Consider the following 20518-nt stretch of genomic DNA (forward strand, 5'->3'; position numbering starts at 1 on the left):
CCTGTTTCTTCTTCTCCATAACCATGCGCTCAATCTCTTCCTCATCTGGTAGGGGCACATGGGCAACAAACTCTCGCTCTCTCTATTGTTGGTTTCCCTTCTCCTGCTCTCCAATTTATTTCGCCACATCCTCCTCTTCCTTGAACAGAACCATCTTAACGGCAGTGACCTCCCCACTCTTCACCATTAACCTGGACTCCCTCTTGACTAACTCAATCCTCTGCCACTCTCTTAGTACCTTGGCCCACATCTCCTCCTCTGCGTGTTGCTTGACTTTCTCCAAGATCCGTCCTCGTCATCCTTGTAGCCATAATAACTTGCATAGTTTCACTTGTAAATATCATATGTAGACCTCCTCTTCTTTGCCTCGGGGTTTTATTGAATAGCTCTTTGAGGACGGCTAGGAATTTCGCAGCCCCGAGAACCCAGCCACCGCAAGCATTCCTCCTCATCGATATCCGTCGCCTTTCCTCGGTCGTTAATAATTCTTGGGTCGATCACTGTATCGTCGAAAACAGTGGGAGCGAGTATGGGACCTATGCTCCACACATGTTTCCTTGTCAAGATTCTGATGTGACCGATACCCCAGGAATCAAGTTTAGAAAATGTATTAATGAAGATAACCCAACCGTCCATATTGTTGTTAATGTTCTCTGTCAGAAAATCCCACATGGGAAAAGAATCGGGATCCCGCTGTGCCGGGTTCATGTCCAGTTTTCGCAGCTTGAGGTCGAAGTTCAGTTCAGGAACGTCAAAAAATTCGTCGTCTCCCTCCACGCTCTTCTGTGGCATGTAGTTGAAGACGGAGTGCATGATGGACCAGGCAAATGCCCCGGCCGTGCATAAAACCACGATGGGAATCCCGAACTTGTGGCTCGAGTAGTGAATCCATCCTATAGTCATGTCGCCGATGATGCTTGAGATTGGGGGAAAGTAATGGGGCACCTCCTTGGTATTCAGTTGCTGCTCCAACCATTCTTCCAAAGGGTCGGCTAACTTGTGGGACAAAGTGACCAGTTTATGGAAGACATCATGGGGAACATTGTCGGAGCTTTGAATTTTCGAAGGCAGTCCCTCGATGGAAGGCATCAGTAGAGACACCATCCAGATGTCTAGATTCGATCCCTGGACCTGAGGCTAGAGCCATTTGGCATTCCCGGGAGTCGTTATATATAAAACGGCGAGGCCCTGTGAAGCCAGAAGCTTTGCCAGTTCCATGAATGGAATGAGATGGCCTTGCACCATGAATGGAACGGCCACCACATGTGGTTTGCTTTCTTCCATAATCAATCTGATGCCACAATTGATATAATAACAGGGATATAGTGAAGCCCGAGTTAAACCCGTCTTGCGGCTAGTGCAAAATGGTAGCACTGACAAAACTATGCACATCCACCTAGTTTCCTTCCAAGTCTATCATCTGGGCCCCTACTTTGGCATAATTAGGGCCGCCAAGCTCTACGATTTGAGCTTCCCAGTGCTCCTTTTCCCTAATCAGCTTGTTGATCTCGTCGTTGAGGTCTGGGAGGCAGTGTTCACCAAGGTTCGGGTTCTGACTGCGCCTTCTCTTCGTTATGGGCCATTCTTCCCCAAAATCCGAGAGCCTACAATATGATCTACTATGTTTAAAGCCCTAAGCCCTCCTTGCCCAGAACTTCACAAAATAACTAGAAGGTATGAGAATATTTCATCGAATAAGTAAATCGTATGCTTAAAAAGGCGGGAGCAGGGGTTGGAATTTGGAATTTGGATCTATATGTTTCCCTCAAGAACCTTTTCTCTTGAAGAAATTAAAAATTTACCTTTCAATTACATTAAAATTCCATTTTAAATAAAAGCAATAAAAATAAATAAATTAATACATGAGATTCTATATATATTAATTCATAATTTTGACCATCACGAATGGAATGATTTCATTCAAGTTAATTTGATTGATGTAGAGAATAATTAGTTTTTTGAGAAAAATTATAATCTTAGATTGGAGACAATTGCCTATAAATAGAATAAATAAAACAATAAAACACTTTAAATATGTTTTTTTTTTTAAATTTAATTTTGCATTTTTTACCATATCAAAATTCTAATTCGAATAAACAACTACTTAAAAAGATAAAAACCCAGAGTTTTTGGGGCAATCGTGAGTCTGTCCTTCGAACCTCCACCACCTGCAATATTTGACACTATTCAAGAAACAACCAACTTGATGAACAAAGGATGAAAACAATGCTACAGCCACTTCCTTGAGAATAAAAGAATAAATATACACAAAATCAAAGATCTTTAATATATTAATAATTATCACACTAATTTTTACATTTTAATCTTTTAGGTAAATTTTACATGCAAACTATACAATTAACACATTATATACAAACTACATTAAAAATGAAAGTAATTAACACATTCTGCATTAATCATCTCATTCCATCTTAGTTATTTTTGAGAGTATAAATCAAATTTCTTCTATAATTTTGTTGAATCGAAATAAGATAAATGTGCCTTATGCCACTCCCTCAGTTAAAACCCAAAATCATGATTGAATTAATTGTATCGTTTGTTTTGCATATGCTGCTAGTAAATGATACATAAATTTATTGTTTTCACTGAGATATCAAGATTCATTAGAATGCATCTCCAAACTTTGTTAGAAAGATATAGTTTGCACTAAAATTTGAAAATTTTGGAAAGTGCAATAACATATTTCCAATTAAATTCACAAGGCTAAACAATTAAATGGACCATGGCCAATCCATTGAAGAAAGAGTTGAGGATTTTCTTTCTCGGATGACTATGGCTGAGAAAATTGGGCAGCTTACTTAGACTGAGTGTGGGGCAGCCAGCCCTGATGATGTAATTGAGAAGTTTTGAAATGGCACATCCATGGGTCCCTATTCGCTCTTTGTTTGAATTTTCTTTACATTTTACAGGAATCTCGGGTCATTTATTTCATATTGTCTTTCAAAGAAGCTTCATACCTATGTCCATGTTTTGAAATGTCTTCAACGCCCATAAATAAAAGAGCTTCCTTTCGGGGAGCTCTTTCTATCATTAGAACTCCAAACTATAGAGCCAGGTTATCTAGAAAAGAGGAAATTAAAGGACGCATATAATTTAGAATGTGCATTTCTGAGGATCCAAAATTGTTTGGGCAGAAGCACACTCCACATTTTGCAGAAATGGTGAGTGTAATTCCACCTTAGATGAAAGCTAGATAGAAGTCATGAAGCAGGGCCTGACAAAGAGGCTGACCATTATAGGGCCCCCAGAACTGCAAAAACCTATGTTGGTTTGACCATTTCCAGAATCCTCCTATCTAACATACAATGCGATCCTATTCTGGTCATTTGTTATACCAACCATGCACTAAATCAGTTCTTGGAATCCATTTATTCTGTAGATAAAAATATTGTTTGAATCAGTGGCGATTCAAAAATTCAATGTTGAAGCCAAGGTTGAATGTTCTTTTTGGAAGACTTCATGATAGAGAAAATGAATTAATGTGTACCAATGTGCAAGATAAAATCAACAAGTGTTCAACTTGTCTGAGAGGTATGGTAGAAAGGGACGAGAGATGAACTAGTGGTCGATAAAGGCGACGAGAAATTTAAAGGGAAGAAGAAAGTGTCGAATAAATCTTCTTCAACAGAGATATCTCTAGACAACATACTTAGTTCCCAGTATTTATGGTTGTTTCCCCAAAAATCAAGGATCAAGTTGCATAATCATTAGTTGCAGAAAGCCAACGAAAAGGTTGAGGAGGAATTTCACAATCTATCTGAGAGATACAAAGAAATATGTGATGGGCTACTTCAACATGATCATAAGCCCAGCCTCAAAATTTTAAGAAAAGCAAAAGTTGTGGGAATGAAAAACACTGGGGCTGCTCAAAATTATGTCCTCCTCTAGGCATTGCAAGCAGAAATAGTGGTGATAGAAGAGGCCATCAAGGTTTTGGAGGCCCATGTTCTTCCCTGCATCAACTCCTTCACTCAACATCTCATTCTCCTCGGTGATCACTTACAGTTGTGTCCTTTTGTTGTGAAATATGAATTATGCACAAAATACAAATTGGACATCTCCCTCTTTGAGAGATTGATAAGCAGAGGGATCGAGCATGTGAACCTAAGATGCCAAAGAAGAATGAGGCCTGCAATTTCAATATTAATATCTAATCTCTATCCTTCATTGTAGGGATTGATAAGCAGAGAGATCAAGCATGAAACCCTAAGATGCCAAAGAAGAATGAGGCCTGCAATTTCAAGATTAATATATGATCTCTATCCTTCATTGCAGGACCACAACAACATGAGAAAGTATGAATTTAACATCAAAGGAATTAGAAGTGATGTGTTTTTCTTAAATCATAAAGCCATGGAATCCTAGGTATTGGACAACAACAACAAGATTAATGTAAATGAAGCGCGACTTGCATTAACATGGACATAGGCTTTCATTTAATGTTTAATGGGCTATATAGAAACTGCAGACAAAGATAGGCGACTCTAGGCTTTCATATGGGATTGAATTGGTAGATGGAAAATAAATTGAAAATAAATGGGTGTAATGACGTTTTGGAAAAAAATTGAAACATCAAAAATACGGGTTACACCATTTCAAGCATGTCATGAAAAATAGACATCCACAAATTCTAGACGTCAAATATGGGAAAAATGCCCTATGACGGGAAAAATGTACGTCAAATTCCATCCCTGGGTGGGAGTGGTTCTCAATGGGCATCATTAATTAATGGTTCCTTTTCTCATTACAAATTTGATGTGTTTGGCGCAAACGAAGATGGTGTATTGTTGTGTAATCGATTTGTGGGTGGTGGAACACTGTTTTTGGCTTTTGTTGAATTTCAAAATAATTTAATTTTAATTAAAGTTTTATATTTGATTTTGTTAATGAGAAGGAATTTTTCTGAATTTGGGCTTCTATTATTCATAATGATGAATGATAAGTTTTCCGGATTAATCACAACAATGTTTTATGGGACTGAGGTCAATGTTTTGAACCCTCAATTGTGGTTCATCATCAGGAAAAGGAATTTTGTTATAAGATTATATGGTTTTAAAGTAATATTAGTGGGCAATTCACAATTTTAAAGTGTGAGTTGAGTAACATATAGATCTCATGGATGAGATTATGTCATTGAAAGAGCTTAGTGATGTTTATCTTTTTTCGACATATTAGATACCTAGCCTTCTCGAAAAATCTTAGTTGATTTTTCATTTGAGAATCAATAATCATGTATAGGAGTTTTTAAGTTTGAATAATATTAAATGGGATTTAAAATTTTAAGTAAGTTTGGAGTTATTGGATGTTTAATTGAGTTAATGAAAGAAAAGTGGTGTTATTATTCCTTCTAAGGTTTAAGTCTTTAAGTGATATATTTATTCTTGTGTTTGTGCCTATATGTATTGGTGTGTGCAAAAATAGTATATAAAGACATAGGTAACTTTGGTAGAATAGATACTCTCAATAGGATTCAAAACAATTTCATAAAAATCTAGTATTGTTATATTCATAATATACATTCAAACTACATAAATAACTTGATATCCAAGTTAAAAACTAGTATCTTAAGTTCAATGGATATAACCTTGATAATAAAAAATGTAAATATGATTGAAAAGTTAAGTTTTCAACTAAAGGAAAATTTTCATCTAATAATTAACCAACATTTCTCCTTGTAGGTATTCTTAATAATATATGTGACCCAGCTATAATCCCACTCCCATTTTGGATAATTTATCAACCTTTAAATTGAATTCCTATCAATGTGATCAAAGGATATAACCTTGAATATTCTAATAAGCTTCGTAACTCCAAACGTCTATTGATCTAATAAAGAAGTTTTTAAGGAAGTATAACCTTTCAGCCAATCTATAACAACTTCTAAATTCCCTATCACTTTTATGTTTAGATTGTTGAAAAAATTAAAGTGATTAAAATAAACCACTAATTCATATTATTGTAGTACTTGTTAGGTAGTCATATTTTCATTCCTAGACTAAATTAGTCATTTGCATTAGTAATTTTTAGTTGTATTACTTATTAGCTAGTCATATATTTTAACCCAAAACTAAATTAGTCATTTTTAGTTGGGTCACATAATATTGTTCATTTTTGGTAGTATTTCACTTGGAAAAGTTGTGGTGACTAACTTTTTTAGTCACTTAGTCACTAATTTCTTATTTTCTACTAGTGCATGGATCCATATTTTGTCAAAAGATGTTCATTGAATTAAAAATTGCTGCCAAATAATAAAATAAATTAAAATCAACAATGAGGAAAAAGTCAACATCGAGGCAAAAGGCTGTTTGCACCAAGGGCCATTTACGTGGAAGTTGTTCTTGATGGCTCATGAGGGGATAACATGTACATGAGGGAATGAACCCTGGTGGGAGAATATCGCCTCCACTGCTTTACCAAAGCTCCCATCAAGAGTCTTAAATTTTTTTATTGAAGGAAGTCGTCGGCAACAATTTTATCAAAAAAAAAAAGTAGATATAAATTTTTCCTCAGAAGTGTCATAACCAATGGAAATGTCCTCTGGTATAGACTGTATTCCACCAATCATAGCTGAATCCCTCCAATTTAAGTACTGGAAAATTGGTCATGTCTTCTTAATTCATTGGTTTCATTGAAAATGTGTCTCTAACTTGTGAATCCAAGTCAATGCATGGATTTTTTTTTTTCCATCAAAAGCTGGAATTCCTAATTTGGTGAGGTAAGGCTTGTTGAAGATCCTGTGTTACATATCACTCCATTGTCTTTAAACTTCCTCAGAGATCGTATAACTCCTTGAAGGAGACCTCCCCTTGAAAATCTACTAGGTTAAGCTTGTGGGATTTCCGAGAATCCTTCGTTCAAATCTTTAGCACTTCAAATTCTGGATGAGGTTTGACATCTTCATTGAGAATATGAGGTCACAAGAAGTCACCTATAAATGCACCTATTATTGACACATTCACATCAAAATTATTGCTCAACAAACAAGCCAATAAAAAAACTACTCATGGATCCTTGGCCATTGCCTGAAGAGGTAAGTAGAGAATACCTTGATAGATCAAACATCGAGAGCATATTTTGACATGAGGATACATCAAACCTTGATGAGAAATGGGGTCTAGGGTTTTACTGTTAAGAGTTTTTCATTAAAAAAAAAAATCAGGGGATCAATGGTCAAAAAAGCACTGGAAGTTTCAGGATCCATTTCATAGGCTCAGGATCTATTTCCTTCACTCGCAGATCTACTTCCATGTCAGATATTTCCATTAGTGATTGGGGATCTAGAGCTTATCATTCTAGTGACCCTAAATTTCCATTTAGCAACAATTTTCTGAGCCTCTTTTTTTGCCTATGAGGAGACCCTGTCTGGCGAAAAAACAAAAGGAGGGGAATCCATGAATGGGAATGCAACTCTAGGTTCACCTTGTGGAACGGCTCCTTCTTGGATGACACCTCATCCATGGCCGCCAAGATTGAACTCGCTAGCGGCAAGTAAAATTACAGTCTGGAGCTTGACACATGAAACCCTGATGCAGATGGGCACATGAAACCCGGATGCATCTCAGCAAATGAAACCCTCATGCAAATGAAAGTCATGATGTAGCTCGATAGATGGAATTGTGGATATGAAGCTCCATGCAGCAGAACTCGTCTTTCATTAAGGGACAAAAATAAGTTGATATGGCATAAAAGAAAGCGTAAAAGAAGCTAAGGACCAACAAGGGGTGAAAAAAAAAGTTCATACAACATATAGCATTATCTAATTGAGAAAATGTTACCACTACTAGTTGATTAGATTCAACCAAGAATTCCTTCCTGCTAGCTAAGGTTCGCAGTGCAAATGTCTTCTCATCCTTACAACTATGATGAAAAGAATCCATCAGTGGGACTAGATCATCTTATCTTAAATCAAAACCCTTATCATTTGGCATGATAGCTAAGGAGTGCCAGGGCATGCCAAGGAATGAAAAGGTGTGCTAACACATGGCAGACAATGTCAATGGATGGTGAGGAGTGTTAGGGAGAGTTAGGGGAACACAAGGGAGAACTAGGTCAAAATGCTTAGAAATGAACAAATAAGAGTGTGTGTCAAGGAGTGTCAGTGAATTCTAGGTGTCCCAAGGATGAAGTGTTTTAGGAGAATTTCATAATAGGACTTATAGGAGGCAAGCCTATGGTTGTGATAAGGTGTGGACAAAGAAATTTCAGAGAAAGGGAGACATTGGGTTGGGCACAATATTGTTTTGCTAATGAATTGGTTGGGTTCCCAAGTCGCAAAAAAAGTAAGGTTATCTGTGAGGGTGTTAGTGTCAGTCAGTTCAGCCTATCACCAGTGATCAAATATTCTCTTACAAGGTGTTGTTAGGGTTTCAAGTGAATTTTTGGTCATTTGAGTGAGTGTTCAAATAAAAATTTGGTCACTAGCTAGTGTGTCTAGGGCTATTTCCACTCTCTCAAGAATTTCATATGTTGGTCACTTTCATCATTCAGTTGAGTCTACCATCATGAAAACATCATTAATATCACTTCAGCCACATCATCATGGTATTCATTCAGCTCAGTGTCACCATTAGGTCATTATGTTAAGGTCACAAAATCAGTGATTTCATGTATAAATTCGGAAAATGAGGAGTAGCAATAGGTAAATTTGTTAAATAACACTTGATTTCAAATGTAATTTATTTTTTTAGATTTAATAATGTTCTTAGGTTCTAAAGCTACTAGAAGAGGTCCTAAGGCTACAAAACTCAAAAAGAAAGTGAATTGGTGAGGTCTGCCATCCTACCTCATTAATCACTTAGACACCAAAAGAAAATTATAAAACCACATGGAGGAGCTCATTCACACTCATTTTCACTTGTCTACCATCCTAGCATCGATCTCCCCCCTCTCCTTTGCAAAAAATTGTGATTCCATAGCCCTCACTAGCAAAAATCAACTATCGTTGCGCATAGAGAGCCTTCGTTGCGCACTTTGACAACACGCTGCGCAAAGGAAGCCTTCCTTGCGCACGGGGCATACCTGTCCAAAATTGTTTTTTAACCACCAAAATTCATTTTTCAAAGCTCCTCTTCAGTCATTTCATCCTCCAGGCTCTATAACAAGTAAGTTTAATCATTTTCATGCCCTCCTTTGCCTCATATGTCAAGAAAATGATCAAATGATTTTTCTTCTAGGGTTTACATGATTTTCATGGTTTGATCCTCAAATGAAGATTTTCTGCTCTAAACCATAGATTCCTTATCCCTACACCTCTATTCGTAGCTAATACACCATTTCCAGTAGGCAGCCTCTCAGTGCGCTGCCAAACTTGTAGCGATCCAAACAGAGCTGGGAGGTCTTCGCATTAAGATCTCCGCACTTGTAGAGTTACTCAAGGGCGAGTCACGATGTTTGTGTTGGGGGCCTGTTGGGCGCGGGATTCCCCCAAGGGCAGTTTCCGGGCTTAGAGCCCAGATGTTGGTCGAATTTTTTAATTCCAATGTAAAGACTCTGCATGTTGTGGGCGCAGAGCGCATAGTTGTTAAAGAGTCATAGGGTTTTCGGCCCTTATTTTGATAATGTAATGTCAGTTGTAGAAGATGTACCCATGGTTCATGGACCATGGGATTGTATAAAAGGAGTGAAGCTCTAAGTAGTTAAGACATCAAATAAACACAATGTCTAATGAACGAAGATGTATGCGAGATAGCTATGAAGTGTAAGTCTAAGCTTGGGTTGTAGCGTAGGTAGAGGCTCTGCAGCTGAGTGTGCAGAGGCCTAGAAGTCAGCGGCTGAGTGCACACACCCCTACAGCTAAGTGCGCAGAGCGAGTCGAGTCTATAATAATTCAAAAGTATTAATAAAGAGAAGTTTTCTATCATTTTTGCGTATTTATTTCCTATTTATGCATTTGTTATATTGGATATGAATTTCACTTTTAATACTTATATGATGTGCGAATTTTTATAACTGTATTGGTTAAGTGAACGCAAGGAAGAATATTTGTCTACACGAAGATAATTAAGATATATCAATAAGATAAGTAAGATACATAGCGTAGTTTGGGAAATATCGTAGTTCGTTGCCCTAGTGGTGCGAAAGCATCTCAGCCCCTGGTTAGGGCTGCACGAAGGCCGATTGTAACAAATCACGAAGGTACTAAAGGGTGGAACAGAGTGTGAAGTGACCTATGTGAAGCCAGGTTGATTTGGAATAAAACGACATCAAAACCATCTGAAGGGTGCGGAAACTTGGTTCTAGCATCCCCCCATACTGCTTTGGGTGAGACTTCAGTCCGCGCTCCGCGGGCTGATGCCGAAAGGGCCAGTAGTGTAGGGATTTGTTTGGCTAACTAAAGTTGAACCTCGGTCAGGCCCCCATAAGCCAAAATTCGGCATCCTCATGATTTGATGAATCGAGCAGAGGGGTAGATGAGAAGAAAATATGTTCACCCTTTGTGTTTTCAAGAAAGAAAAATGATAGATTGAATGGATTTTCCGAGGAAGATGTGTCCTCTCAGCACTGTAATGACAGACTGACATCCGAGCTATCTTGTGAATGTTAGGAAGTAGAAGCATCCAGAAATTAGTTTTCAAAGGGAAAATCAACAGTGGAATAGTGACAAGGGATGTTAGGATGAAGCGGATGAGGTGCGGCTGGAAGGGAGTCACCCTTCACCGCGGGCTCTTCTTTAGGTTCCCACACACACTCATCATGAATGACGACACAGGTTGTCTAGATAACACCAACTCTGTCGACAGCTTGATCCTTGTTCACAACAGGTGAGGAGTCCAGAATGGAAGAACACAAGAAAGTATAATCTAGAGGATCAACAGAATGTGAGGATGGAGGTTGAGGGAATGAGTCCATGTGAGAACCAGTAGGCTTGCAAGCCAAATCTACAAAAATATCTAGAGCAAGTGGGGTGGGAGGATGTGACAATTCAACCAATGTGTGTGTATGATCTCCCACATCACTCCACGGTGGTGGAGATATTTAATGAGGTGAAGGTGGACAGTCACTTGTGACAGAAACTGTGTCTTCATGTGTTTGCGTAGCTCCATCATTGAAGTGCATTGAGCAAGTTCGGATATGTGAAGAAGATACTCAAATATTCCAACAATAAATTCCCAATCAATATCATCTTCCAGGAATCGGTATGCAAGATTACAAAAGCGCATGTAAAATTGTTCAATGGATTCATTGGGTGCTTTTCGTAATTTCATAATTTCTTTGTTGAGTGCTTGATGGTCGAAGTGATTGAAAGCATGGTCTATCTTTGCGACTCGATTGAATGGATTTTCGGGTAGGGTGGCACACTAGTGCATTAGGTGCCCTCGAAGCGTGTAGATGAACAACGTGCAACTCATGTATTCTTCAAAGAATCCATGTTTTTCGCATGAGCCTACAACACTGACCATGTGCCTTACCAAGGCTATGTAGCCTCCACCATCAAATTTTTTATGAGACAAGTTATCTGAGAGCTTTTTCGGGATGATGAAATTGTTTCCATAAGACATACATTCCAAAAGAGCAACTCATTAGTTAGTCATGATAGATGTGTAGAGATTCAAAACAGATGTGAGGACTCAGCTTGTCATCTAGCACTCCTTCTAGCGCCAAAATGTTGATGGTGCTGGACTCGCCAACATGTCAAGGGGATCTCCCCAATAAGAATTCCCAATTAGACCTCAGACCGTTTGGTGTAGGAGTCCCAGCAGTGGGTCGTAAGGTAATTCCTTAACAACGATGTCTCATAGAGGCAAGTAAGATAACTCTATCAGTAGCAAGGGTGTGACCACTACAGTGAGTCAAAGAAGGTGAATGAGAGGTTCTAATCCATGGGGGGTGAGATGAGTGCACCCCTTGGCAACCTGTAGCAGTACTCAGCTGAGAAGGGAACACACGAGTGAAGATGCATCTAAAGCTAGAAGGCAGATCAATCGGCAATCCAAAGTGATGGTTAAACCAAAAACTCATCTACAAGAAGATTCATATAATCACATACGAAGCAATTCATAGACACCTACATAAGGTAAACAACATATAAAACTAAGCAACCGGAGCAGCCCAACTACAATCACAACATATGCATGAAAATGTGTTGGATCTTATTATATAAATAAGTGTAAGTCCCAATCCTAAATACATCCATGTAAACCTGCTAGACCCAATAGTGGAACGTTACAGCCACATCCACCTTCTCCTCCAAAGAGATGTACTAGCTCTGTGAAATGGAGAAGTTGAGGCGAGTTACAATGATGTCCAAGCTTTCTCCAAGATAGTCTTATCAGAAGCTTGGATGACCAAAAGCATTTACAATGAGTGATGAGGGACTATTTATAGCAAAGGGTGTGGTGACCCTTGGCATTCCCCTTTGTGACAGCTTAACTACCATGATGACTCTTTACCTACTCTATGACTATTACATCCAACTATTGACACTTGACTTACACTTGACATGACTCAACGTTACAATGCACATGTACTCATGTGAGACAAAATGACTTGAGCAAGCCATGCAAGACATCAATGACACTTGATCTGTTGTGATGAAACCAACTCTTTGACATGCTTGTGATAGTGAAGGTGGCGAGATGATGCCAAGCTTGGTCGTCTGTGATGGTGTGCATACACCCCATGGCGACATCTTGTTGAAGCAAACTCTTGCTTCTGTTGTATCCGGTGCATTGGTTCGGTTACTTCATCCAACTGATTTGCTAACATGTGCGTGGTCTTATTTGGGTGCAGTTGAACTAGCACACGTTGATGCATAGTGTCCGTGCTAATCTTCAAATGTGTTTTGGTGGTCATGGGAATTAACTTGCCGAAGTACATGTTCAGCTCCAGTTGGACTTGCTTCTTGTCTTCGCCTTGATGAGTGTGTTGAATGGGTTGGATTGCATGCATGCGCACAATGACATGCATGATGTTGAAACCCTTGCATGCGATCAACAACACTACTCACCATCTCTACTCCGTGCCAGCTGCTGGAATGGATCTTTAACTTGTACGGCCACAGTTTCATCTGTGAGTGCATGTTGCATTCACTAATGTTCCTGTACCTACTGCAACTCATTCGTCTGTCTGTGCAGCTTCATTTTCTTCCTTGATTTGTTGCTTTAGCACATGCGACTCCTTCTTTGTTCCATTCTCTTCCTTTGAGCGATCTTCATGTCGCACTGTCACCTCATAGCCTGAGTCTCCCAAGTTTCTTTCATCATCACTGGATTTTCTTGATCCTGCAACTTTGTTCCGCCTCTGTGTTGTCAACAACCTTCCTCTCGCATTCATTGCATTCGTTGTGCTCGTTGCATTCACTGCATTCATTTTGTTTGCTGCATTCGTTGTGCTCACTGCATTTGGTATGTTTCCTTCAGCTGATGTTCATGATGCTTCTCGTTGTGATATATTGATGTTCTTGTCTACGAACAACTTGATGTCTTCATGAGTAGGCAAGCTAATAAACATTTGATTGACTGCATCTCTAGGTGTGCTCTGAGTGGTTTCTTCGACTCTGCCCTCTTGGAAATCATTGCACCTACACTATTGAGAGGCAGATGAACACCTACAATATATAGATACATGGCAACACTCATGGAAAGGAATTTTTCAGTCAAAAACCAAAATGAACTTGATAACCAACTTGCAACATACCTGTGTGACTGATCGTCAAGGTTACGCAATTTTGGCTAGGAGGTTAGGAGGCTGACTACCAAGACTACGGAAGGCATAGTCTAGGTTGCTGGGAAAATGATTAACTACTGGAACTACACAATTCATAGTTGAGCCTGGCTGCTGACTACTGGAATTGCACAATGCGCAATCTCAGCTGGTAATGGCTACAAGCTTCGTGATTGCATTGCGTAATTTTTTGGGCTAGCAGTCATTGTCCCTCAGAAATGCGCAAAACAATCCTGGGGGATACTCATTGGGCATAAATGCACATACCCCGAGAGGAAGACAGAGCCTTCCCTCTCAGGATTGTGCAATGTTGTCTTGGTGAGGCAGAGTCCAAGCCAAGGATGCCCAGACTCGCCGACGGGCAACTGAAAGTGAATGTGAGTGAAAATGCATGGTGATAATGAGTGTAAGCATAAGTGAATGATCATGCATGAAAATGGCGAATGATCAATTCATAAAATGGAACAACATGCACGTGGGTGAGGCAAGTCGTTGAATTGACGACTGTTCGTGAAAAAAAGTTTCATGCATGTGATAGTAGTGAGATAGAAACAAAAACTGAAATAGTGTTAGGAAAAGATAATATACATGTAAATGACAAAAAGCAGTCATTGAAATCAAGAAAACAGTACTCACACAAGCGAAAATACAAAAAGCGACAGAAATGTAACGCAAGGCATGGGAAGCAAGCTTACCCCAAAACAGATGAGTTGAATGTGCCGACAACTCCAAGATGTGATGTGGGATGTCAGAGCTGCAAGGTTGATGTGACGAGTGAGCTATGCAGCATCTGGTTGATGAGTTTTGATAGCATCGAGGTCGTGACGTGCATGCCAAAAATCTAGGGAAAGTGACACTTGGTGGGTGGTTTCTGAAATGATCCTTGCATGTAACCTCCAACTGCTAGAAAAAGATCCCTGAAACAAGGGATGAATTTACATGCTTCCTTGGGAGAAGCAACCCATGCATGCAAGTCAGTTTTTCTTGGTCCCGAAGAGAAGTGGTCAACTCAGTTGCACACGCAAGAGACTGCTCCACTACTAGGAGAAAATGCACATTTCTGGCTGGGAGCTGGGCTGTCTGCCCATCAGATTTGTACAATTTCTGGGCAAAGCAGCTAACTACTGCTCATATTTGTGCAAATTCTGGGTTGAGCAGCCCTATTGGGGAAAATTTCGCAATTCCTGATCGGAGTGTTGATTGTAAGAATTTTGCAATCTTGGAGCCTAGTTAGCTACCATATAGGATTGCACAATTTCTAGAGGGAAGGCTGGTTTCCCTCTAGAAATGTGCAATTTTCTTGGGGAGGCTGCTCAGCCTGTAGCTGGACCAAGTCTGGGTGAATAGCCTGTGAGGGGAATGCATCAAGCTATGATCGACATGTTGCCTTTGTGTAAGCAAAACATTGAAGCTTGTGAACCTGATGAAGAAAGACAAGCTGCTGTGAAGGTTGGAAGGGAGGCTCCAAAATGAAGCTAAGGCAAAATTTTGGAGGGTGGTTGTAGCCACTACAATAGGGAGTTATAGCTATTTAGAGAAAAAAAAAAGTAGTTTCATGAGTTTTAGTACTTATGATATTTTTAATTATAACCTAGGAGAATGTAAGAGAAATAATATTAGAGTGATGCACTATTTAAAAAATTTAGTCATATGTAAATGCTTTGGAAAGAAAACATAATGATCTGCATACCGTGATATAAACAAACCCTAAAAATGTCATTCTTAAAATATCTTGTGTAGTTACCCAATATCATTCAAGTAGCATATCCCAATTATTTATGTTAGTAATGATGTGATCATTTTTTTCATTCTCTTAAAGGAACTCTTTCTAGACATACACCTCGTCAAGCATAAATCATCCTAACATATATCTTTGAAGTAATATAAATCGTCCAATGACTATCCTCAAAAGAATTCTTACCCGTAGACTTGGTGATGGTGTAAGGATCGTATTAAAGTGGTATGAGCTTCTTATGGGAGTTTGTTAATTTATCTTAGTGTGAGTCCAACCATAACTTGTCACCAACCTGAAACTTATGAGAAACCCAATGGATTGTGTATCTACTTGTACTTGGAGTTGGCGACTTTCTACAAAATATCATGAACTCATTATTGAATTTGTTGGATATGTTCCTTAAAATTGGTTGCTTTGCTTACTTGATTAAAAGAATGGGAGGTATCTTCATGTGTTATTCCATGAATATAGCTACATTACTTTATGCCAATTGTTGGGACCCTAAGCACATCTGAAAAGGATTGTGGCTAATATAAATATGAAGAGCTATGCCGAACTTCTATTGAAAATATGGAAGGTTTTCAAAATATGTATGTCGATGCTCACAATTGTATATTCTAAGGACATCTACAATAATCATATTGACTACTTTTTATTTATTGATCTAGGGATGGAAGACGATGGATTTGGTCAAGCTTGACATCCATCATGAACCAAGGGTTAAACTAGAAAATACTGAGGAATGAACTATCTCTATCAGGAAATATGGTCTTTGGAAACTTAAAATGAACCAAAATATGCTCGAAGAAGAGCTTATGAGTGGATTTTTTTGTGGCACTCTTCTTACTGGGTGTAAAAATTCCCATCCTAAGGAAGTGATCAACAACAACAAAAACACATTCGTTACCATGCTCTACTGATGAAGAAAATGACATAAAATACATGGGCACTAATTCCCAAGGATTACCTAGAGTAGGAAAAAGTCTACAACTGGTGTAGATGGCAATTTCTTTTGGCAGAATATAATTCTTCCACTACTTATAGGCTTCGAAAATAGAATGAAACTCATTGTTATAAATTGGGGATCTATGAAACCGATTATAGAGTGTCTGGTTATGATAAACCATTGAATGTTCATTTTCGTGTGGGCACCACATTGATGACATGAACGATTGGCTCATACGGTCCTTGTTGTGTAACCATTCATCAATGAAAGCTACTTCCCCGATGAGATAGAAGTGAAAAATGATAGTTGCAAAGGTTGGAAAATGACGTGAACCTTGACTTGATAACTTGTAACTTGTTAAGTGGGATAAGTTGAAATTGGACATGAGTAGCCTAAGATGAGTTATTGTCAGTTCTTAGGTGAACAAGACATAGTATAGTTGTAGTAGCTTGTTGTGGTCACCAACAACCCCCCTCTTTTTTTCGTATTAGCAATAACACCAAGCAAATGGGGACCCTTAACAAAAAATCCAAAAAACATTTTATCAAAATTTTTGTATTTTAACTCCCTAAAGCTGTATCGCATCGCGAAGAGAGAGTGAAGCGTTTTCCTATGCGCATAAATAAGCTGCGAAGAAGCGACGCGAAATTCATCGCATCGCATATATTGAGAAGCGCTTTTAAAATGAAAAATTAAGGAATCGCCGACGGCCGACATGCGACGTCGCATATCGCAACATCGCATAAGCAACACACAGTGATTGAATGATTAAACGCAATCTGCGATCTTGCGATCTGCGATTTGCAATCTGCAATTAATGCGACCACCAATTCCTGCGATGACACATCTTAACATCGCAATCCTCGATACTGCGATGCGAATCGGTGAAATCACTCATCGCAAAATTTCCTCGACATAGTGTTCAAGGAAAGCTATCTGTAGACCAAAATTTGGGCGCGCGCCTTAAGAGAAATTAATGATTGTACGCCAAACTATCCAAGAAGGATTGTGTTGTGTTTTTCGAAGAGTCAAGTCATTATGAGTGTCATGATTATGCATTCATTAGAACTTAAAGCTTTCATGTCAATCTTTTCGTCATTACTCTTTTCCTTTGCGTAAACTGTAAGGAAGCAACTAATATAAATCAATGTGCAGGAAACATCTAAGGAAAGGGGAAAGCGTCAATACTCGGAGAACAGAGAAGAGATGCCTTCGCAAACGGATGCCGCATGCAGCAGGACCGCGGATTCCAGAGTATCACTCAACAGATACTGATGGAAATAGACTATTCAAGACTCAGAGTCAAAGGCGCACAAAAGTAGCATGTTTACAAAAGATCCTGAAGCTCAGACTGGATAAAGCAAAAGGGAAAACGCTAAAGAGGGAAGACGCTCCAGAAAAGCCTGGAACAAAGAACGGAAGCAATTTTCAATACGGAAAATTGTTCAGAGAGCAAAGTCCCTAACTTATTGAGTCATTCGCACGGCCGGAAACCGAAATAGCAAAAGCACAATCAGTTTGAAAGAAATTTGGGTTATACCAAGTATACACACAGTGAATACACCAAGCCAGAGGAAGATTTTCGAAAATATCTTCTAGTTTGTCAGAAAGCGGTGCCAGCTCTTATTATTTCTATTTTCATCGCTCGAACGAAAGGAGAAGACAACCAGCCAACTCTTCCTAGGCGAACGTTGCATTGCTTACAACACTAAGGAGCAAATACAGAAACGGTTAGAAATTAGTTGCAATTTTTAGAAATAATTTTTCTTTAGTAGAAGGGCGGTCATTTGAAGCCATGTCCTAAATTTATGTGATTAAGATTAATTAGTTAGTAGTATTTAACCCTTCTCATGGCATTTGGAGAAGGGTTCAGAAATTTGTCAAAAAACTTGTCCTCAGAACATTCACTTTTGCACCATCGGAGGGGGTTTTTGATGAATGGATGGATCGAGATTTATCAATGTTTGCATTTAATGTCTGCTACTGATGTTGCACTTTTGTACTCTTAGTAGATGTTAGAACAAGTAGAGATAAATCGTTATTGCTTGAAGCTTATGAGTGAAATCAGTCATAAATGGTACTTTTATCTCTTGACCAATTTCTGCTTATATTCTTAAAGTGATATGCAGTTTTCAGTTGTTTATATATTAATGCATGAATGTGTGGGTTACCATTTGGCACTTCTGTACGGTGGAGTCATTTATTTGTGCTTGATATATGAATAACTTATTATGCGATATGTTGTTCACAACTGTTTTGCTTAACTTCTTATGCAGAATGGTTTATCTTAATTGATTTCTATTCTTATGATAGCTGAATGATCTTTATTACCAGTTATTGTTCGAAATATTTTTAGATCGCATAATAGAAGAAATACACCCCGGGTTAGCGTAGATTAGATGTGTTGTTTCTTATTAGATTACAATAGCATAGAGTCAGTTTAGAAGTTTGAATTAAATTAGCTTAAAATACTCTTAGATCAACATCATCCAACTCTACACACACACACACCCCTTAGATTGGGAAACTGGTCCCATTATCCCCAGTCGGACCCGCTATACCAAACAGATAAGGAGCTGCCAACCAAGGTCCGGATCGGGTGGGTATCCCCCTTGTTGTCGACCCGATTTTCGGGGCTTCAACATATTTGGCGCTAGAAGGAGGGGACGAACTATGAATGGCACCTAAATCAAAATCTAAATACCATTCTGAGAGTAAATCACCCTCATCAACTCCCCCAACTTCCCCAGTACATTTAAATCCAGAGTCAGAAGTCGCTCGAGTATCAACCGCTACTACATACCCTAATATTTCAAACCAATTTATCATTGAACCCCCTGAGATTCAAACTCTGATTCGTAAACTCCAGGGATTCTCTATTTATACTCAGAGGTCTGATAAATCTCAAAGCAGCGTGACTTCACAGTACAATCCTGCTCATCCCCTGACCAGATTAAAGAGCGAAAAATTTGGCATCCAACCAACTGAATTCCCTCTCCCCACCAGGAAAAGAGCAAGGAAAACACCACCAGAGTCTGACAGTGAGACTCTTTCATCCACGTCGTCCATTTCAACTCCATCACCGTGAAGTCAACCACCCACGTCCTCATTCCAAACCACTCATCCATCTTCCATAGCCCCTCCTCTTCAATCATCAAAGATCATAATATCTTCATCTTCCCAGCATCAGGGATCATCCTCTGCACTTTCATTCACTAGCAGCTCAATGATGGCCCAGTCTCCATGGAACAATCCTGGGGCGGTTTTAATGCCTCCACCCCTGAGCCCAATACCGGCCCATCCTGAGAAATGGCTACCCAAATTCAATCCAGAAACAGGCATGCTAGCTGAAGAGCATATCAATAATTTCATGATTTCTGTTAATCTCAACGGAGTTACCAACGAGGAAGCTGTCGTCCGGCTTTTTCCCTACACAATGCAAGGGACAGCCGGGTCATGGTACTTTTCATTACCTTCTGGGTCTATCACAAGTTGGGACATTTTTCAAAGTCAATTCCTTACCAAGTTTGGGGATGACAGATCAACAGTGACGTTGATCAATGACCTATCCAATCTTAAAGACGAGGCTAGAGAACCCATCAAAGATTTTAATTTACGGTTCAATAAAATCCTCAACAAAATTCCCGCTGCTTCCCAGCCCAGCGAAGAAGTGAGATGTGAATGGTATATTACAGCCTTACCATCAAACTTGGCAATCTTTGTTGATAGGGAAAATAAGACAACCTTAGTTGAAAACTTGATAGAGGCGACAATAGTAGAGAAACGCGTAGTAGCCCTGGAAAAAAGATCTGCGATAGAGGAACGCAAATCTAAGAAAGTCTCCTACAAGGAAGACCCCAAGAAGAAACAAACGAAAGATCCTTTCGATTTGGAAGGATTACAAAAAGTGTTAAAAACCATGTCCAATGAGATGATTGACATAAAAAAACAAGTAGCAGAAACTTCTTCAAAAAAGCCCTACAGAGCTTTTAAAAGAAATCCTTTAATGGATGTGAAACCACCCAACGCTATCTCAAACGTCGAATCCGAAGAAGAGGAAGAAGAAGAGAATACCACTGAAGAGAAGACCGATGACGAAGAAGTTGTGGAACTATAAGGAATGTGGGATTTCATCCTCCCACAAGAAGAAGATC

The 20518-nt window shown here is 39.1% G+C and overlaps 1 protein-coding gene across 1 annotated transcript; it reads right to left on the reverse strand.

Annotated features, from left to right (window-relative positions):
• Positions 1 to 375: 375 nt before the first annotated feature.
• Positions 376 to 903, reverse strand: LOC149159031 (scopoletin glucosyltransferase-like). The gene has a single exon (XM_089434163.1). The coding sequence runs from the start codon at positions 901 to 903 to the stop codon at positions 376 to 378; it is 528 nt and encodes a 175-aa protein (XP_089290289.1).
• Between the last annotated feature and the right edge of the window lie 19615 nt (positions 904 to 20518).

The sequence above is a fragment of the Pinus tabuliformis genome, chromosome 5_2 (genome assembly GCF_031772625.1).
Source record: "Pinus tabuliformis cultivar Carrire ecotype Pingquan chromosome 5_2, CPIR1, whole genome shotgun sequence".
NCBI classification, from domain to species: Eukaryota; Viridiplantae; Streptophyta; class Pinopsida; order Pinales; family Pinaceae; genus Pinus; species Pinus tabuliformis.